The following is a 5490-nucleotide window of genomic DNA, read 5'->3' on the forward strand; positions in this document are numbered from 1 at the left end:
GACAAATAAGGCATAACCAAAGAGGAATATATAATATGCAGGCCTTGAATATGTGTTGTTTTTAAGACTCTATAATTGTGGGTTTAAATAGCATTTCACTGGCAATATAATTACCGAGTAATATTTTTACATTTCCTGTCAACATAACATTTTTAATACAAAACCCCGGTGGACCGCCTCAATGCCCCCGACCACTGGGCTTAGCAAGTTTTCTTGGGGAAACCCTGCAATGTTTTAGTAACCTGACAAATTTGAATTTAGTCAAGTTACAACTGTAAACATTATTGTAAATGTTTTATCTATGCTAATTTTGTGATAGGCCAAAATACTTTGATCTCCCCTGTATTGCTGGCTGCATGACATGGCTGAATTATGAAATTCTGCCACAGTCTTAAGTCTTTTGCAGCCTCTCCCAACCTTCTCTGAGCATTACCTTGTATTTGTCTCTGTTTAGCATGATGTTAAACAGCTGTGGAGTTGTAACAATTTTGTTTTATCTGGATGGGACATTCTCTGGGAAAGTCATTAAGCTTCTAAATAAATAGGAGCTTGGTATGTGAATGCCAGTGGTTTTTAATTACTAGTAAAGTCACTGTTTCGTCAACTTTTTTCTGGCCATGTTAATTTTGTGCTGTAAACTAAAAAACCTTAGTAGATGCAACATGTTGGTTTTCAGTGTTTTCTTCTTCCGAGTTGCATTTAATTAAATCTAAAAAGTGCTGTAGTGCTGCTGGCTTCTACATAATGTTAAAAATTATACACTGTCCTAATGAATTGGATCTCTTTCTTACACACTTCCAAGTTTTGTAAAAATAAAAAACGAAACTCCTAACACTCAAAGCCAAACCTTAAACTGAGTTGTGCCTCCATGTTGGTTTTGCATGTAAATGAGCATTCTCCAGCTTGCTGGCATGAGCCTGTTTTCCTCTGACCATCTTGTATGTAAATAACAGCACAGGCTTTTAAATTTACATGAAGTTTGATCAGTTAATGTGATCAAAGCTATTTTTTTTGTACAAAGCATCACATTGAACTTCAATGTGATTTAGTTGATGTGACAGAGCTTGTAAATGAATCTGAGACATTTCAATTGAATTTTGATCATTTGATAAATGTGGTAGTTTGTCCTTAACTACAAGAGTGCTAAATTGGAGATTAGTTCCTTTGTCACATTTAAATTTGACTTGGATGTCAAAAAACCTTTTTGATATATTCAGATTTCTTTCCCTCTTCATGTGCATTCATGTTTTTTCAATAAGAAAAAGTTTTTATTCAATTTGTTGCTAGTTAGGACAACATTCTTAACACAGTGAGGGTAAAAAAAAAAGTTGGTTTAAACAATAAAACTGACAATACCTTTGCTCTGCTGACGGAAGCTAATGTGGCTGGAAAACCGAAAGGCCCCATTTTTGACCAGCTTCTGATTTCTGATCCTTGGTCCCCTGATCCTGTGGAAGATACTGGGACTCTAACTTCCACTGTTGTCCCACGTCCTACAATCTGTTCTAAGTGATTCCCTGCTCGGGGCTGTTGGATGTCATGATTGAATATTATCCTCTCCATAGTATTTTCTGTCACTGAAAAATAAGATTTAAGAAAGCATTTGTTTAGAATTAAACAGCTGAGCCAAGTTAAATCCATACTGCAATAAAATCAGAACAAAAAATATATGAATCTTACGTATAGTATTGTCCTCTTTCCATTGATGCTGTTCTGGTTCTTTCCATTGCCATGCACCGCAGGCACTGCGCTTTTTCTTCACAAGAAAAGATCTTGGCATTTCTTGCTTTAGTTTGTTCTTAAAATGTACACTTTGATGTTGAAAACTGAAACAGCTGATGAGATCTGTTACTCACTAGCATATATATCCCCCTTCACAACTACAGTTTTATTCCTAGACAATCTGCAAGTGAAACATCCCAGTAAAATCACAGGAAAAATTTGCATTCTCTCTGGACAGAGTGGTGGAGAGAGAATGGCAGTGGTGGGTGTGGGAGGCTGTGGCAGGAGACTTTCTGTGTAGACAGTCATACACCTGTGATGACTGTGCATATCCGCCATTTTAACCGGTCCTCCAATGGATTTGCATGTCAGGTACTGAGTATCCGGGGAGCTTCTCATTCAAGTAGCTTTTGACATGCAAATTGAAGTTCTGGACTAAGCCCTGGTCTCAGAGGAAGGGCACGGTCTAAGTAACAGGAGCAAACACAGTGAAGCCACAATCTTAACTGACAGGTAAATCGATTTTTCTCATGATAAATGTCTAGTGGATATTCCTCCACAATATGTATTGTAAGTGGCTAACAGAGGAGTTGGACCTTTTTTACAATCATCATTTGATCACTTGAGGTGACTCATGAAAGGGCCTGACAGTAATTTAGATCAGTGTTTTTCAACCTTTTTTGAGCCAAGGTACATTGTTTTAATTGAAAAAATCACGAGGCACACCACCAAACAAAAATGTAAACAAAGATACTCTGTAGCCGCCTATATTACATATATAGTGGTTCTTATCAAAGTGTCTTGAATAGGAATCAAATAAACACAAAAATTTATTTTTTATCATATTTTACATTTCTTATTTCAAATTGCACTTACAATGTCCACTTCAAAAATACACCAGAACAGTGCCACAACACTGTCGTGTGTGATGCATGAATGTAGTAACATTCATGCATATTTGCAGATAATTAAATCGTTTTCAAAAAATCTTTTAAGACCAATTACCGTATTTTCCGGACTATGAGCGCACCATACTAAACTGTACCTTCAAATTTTTTGTAAATACTCTTCATATTCATATGAGAATTCTAAATGGACTGAGTTTACCACTCAAAGAGCTTTAGGCTAGAGCCACATTCACACAGTCAACTCACAAGCACACACATTCGTACAGCGAGACTGAGATCGATGGCCAACTTGGGGCTTCACTGCCTTGCCCAGGAGAACATCGACATGTGGAAGGAGAAAGCTGATTTTTTTTTTTAGATTGTAAGACTTTTTCTTTTCCTGGTTTCTAGCTGTAATAACTTAAGCTGTGTGCTGACTCTAGATTGTTCCTCTATAAGTCCAAAGATAATTAAGGTTGCAAGCAGCCTCATAATCAAACATCAAAAAAGCAGAGTCCAAATAACACAAAATGTTACTAAGAGTTAGGGAGTATAAAGGTCTGAATCAATCCATCGGCAGCACGATTCTCCCAAATTGTAAACAGTGGCACATACTTGTGACAGTAATAACTTAGGCCAGTGGTTCCCAAACTTTTTCTTCTGCGCCCCCCCAGTGGTTTCCAAACATTTTCTGCGGCCCCCCCTATGGATTACAAATGGCTGTCTGGTTGAAACGACGCGTGTGACGGGGGGGGGGCATCGACTTCTTTGGGGGCAAAATGAATGTACGTAGCTGAAAATAGACACCAACATCGGTAGCCTACAAGGTACTTGTTAAGCTTAAGTTTCAGTATTGATATTAGCTAGTCATCTTTTAGCTAACATTACCTGCATGAAACAGCTTTACTCAACTCAGTCGGTTAGTTTGGAGGGAAAAACTGTGAAAAGTTCTTTGCGTTTTGCTGGTTTGCTGCCGTGATTCTAACACAAACCTCCGCACAGCAGCAGCAGGTCTCCTTGACAGGTGTAAACTCGGCGCGAGCGTCATAGCGCTCATGTTGCGTTTAAAGGCGGCTCGGAAAAACAGGTTACAACATGTTAACAACGGACTAAACTGTTTTAACTGCTGATAAAAGTGACAGAGGACACAAATATGGGAAGTGTGGAAGCCTCTACTGTATCAAATTGACATAGGAATAACAGAGAGTTGGCCATTCTAAGGTAAAAACCCAGCGCATACAGTGTTCATGTTTTTGTTTTTTTTTTCATCCAGACGGCTTCCCGCGCCCCCCCCTGCAATGACACGGCGCCCCCCCTAAGGGGCGCGCCCCACAGTTTGGGAACCTCTGACTTAGGCTGTCTTAACGTGATACTACACAGTTACAGCTGTTACAACTGGTGATTCAGTGACCAAATTGATGTGTCCTGTTCTGAAACTGAAAATCCTGAGTATCACAGATCTGGGTAGGTTTACTCAGGGCTTGTTAACACTGCTTTCTGAAATGGGGCCCTGGTGACATTGTAATGTCATCAACTTTGTTACTGCAAAGCATCTTTGAGTGTTAAGAAAAGCGCTGCGCTAGTTAAATAAAATGTACTTTTGTTATGTTTTTTCTTAATTGTTGTTAGCGGCAACTACACATTTTCAAAATGGTTAACACATCAGCCTGTACAGTGACGTTCAAAGTGACATGTTTTGTTTCCAAAAGACTCTAAACCCCAAACATTTCAAATATGAAACTAAAGCAAATATCGCTTTCAAACAAAACAACTTGCAACCAAGTGTATGAGCTCTTCTAATAATTACATAGTATTTTGTTGTCCAATAAACAATGAGCAAAATACAGCTTTTGTGTTGCTTTCATGGCAGTGCCATTTGATATATTTCTTCATAAGATATGTCAGATTTTCTTCATTGTGTGGCAGTATGCCCTGTAGCCTTTGAACGCACCACACAAGTGCCTGAATCTAATTGATTGTGGCGCCGGTTGCCTGTAAGGACCCTCCCTCACCTGGTTGACATCACGTTGTTTTCCTTCCGGTTCAGACGTCGGCGCTACACGCTAGCCGCAAATTAATGCGCGCTCAGACAGCTGCGTTTAACGACGCTCTGGTCGCCGATCCATCGTCCTTGTGGCCGCCTGTGCAAGCTCCCTGTTTTCTCCTTCCTGTCAGAGGCACTATGTAAAGAGCTCAGTGCCTAATGCTGTTTGTCCTTGGCCGGCTGTTTGTCTGCTGTTCTGGTAGTCCCTGACTGGCGGTCCGCCTGTCATCTGGGTTATCTGTCGGCTGCCTACCTATCGTTGTTGGCTTCATGCCCGCCGTCCTGGTCGGCGTAAAGCTGGCTCTTATTACTCGTCCAGTATAGCTGATTTGGGGTGGTTGGTGACCAGCTCTGACTAATCCTTCTAGTGCCGCTCTGAGTGGCAACTGCTACAGCGTGGCGGTTCCTCCAAGGACGGACCCTCAATTTGGACTATTGCTGCTTGATTGGTCGTGGACTGAACTGTATAATTGTATTAATGTCTGTAATTCGAATGTTTCTTTTTCCTTTATTTTAACAGGAACGGCCAGCTCGTGGTGTTAACAGGTGGTGGACTTTCCGGTGGTGGTAGTACTTCTGGTTTGGTGCACGGTTTTCTTTTGTTTTTGCTGTTTTGTTTGCTGTGTTTCTTTTCTTTTAGGACACTACCTTGAATTGCACTTCTATCTCTGAGTTGAGCTATAACTGTCTTTTAATGTGACTGGTTTTAAAATTGGTATATATAGTAATTAAAATAATTATACAGTAAATAAACTTATTGAATTGTGTGAGATTGTCTCAAGCCTCATCTGTAGCGGATCTCTGTGTGCCTTAAAGGCAGTGGTGTACTTAAGTACA

At 40.0% G+C, this 5490-nt stretch overlaps 1 protein-coding gene across 1 annotated transcript in view; it reads right to left on the bottom strand.

Moving 5' to 3' along the window:
• Nucleotides 1-2102, bottom strand: part of LOC106939522 (transcription factor Ovo-like 2) — a 12616-nt gene extending 10514 nt beyond the window's left edge. Inside the window, exons 1-2 of the mRNA XM_015021926.1 lie at nt 1681-2102; nt 1357-1577 (exon numbers count right to left, since the gene is read on the bottom strand). Of these exons, the coding sequence (XP_014877412.1) occupies nt 1357-1577; nt 1681-1780 (321 nt within the window). The 5' untranslated portion in view covers nt 1781-2102. The remainder of the gene's footprint in view (nt 1-1356; nt 1578-1680) is intronic.
• Nucleotides 2103-5490: the final 3388 nt, after the last annotated feature.

This window comes from Poecilia latipinna, unplaced genomic scaffold (assembly GCF_001443285.1).
Source record: "Poecilia latipinna isolate Pla-1442-1.1 unplaced genomic scaffold, P_latipinna-1.0 Scaffold2898, whole genome shotgun sequence".
Taxonomy (NCBI): Eukaryota; Metazoa; Chordata; class Actinopteri; order Cyprinodontiformes; family Poeciliidae; genus Poecilia; species Poecilia latipinna.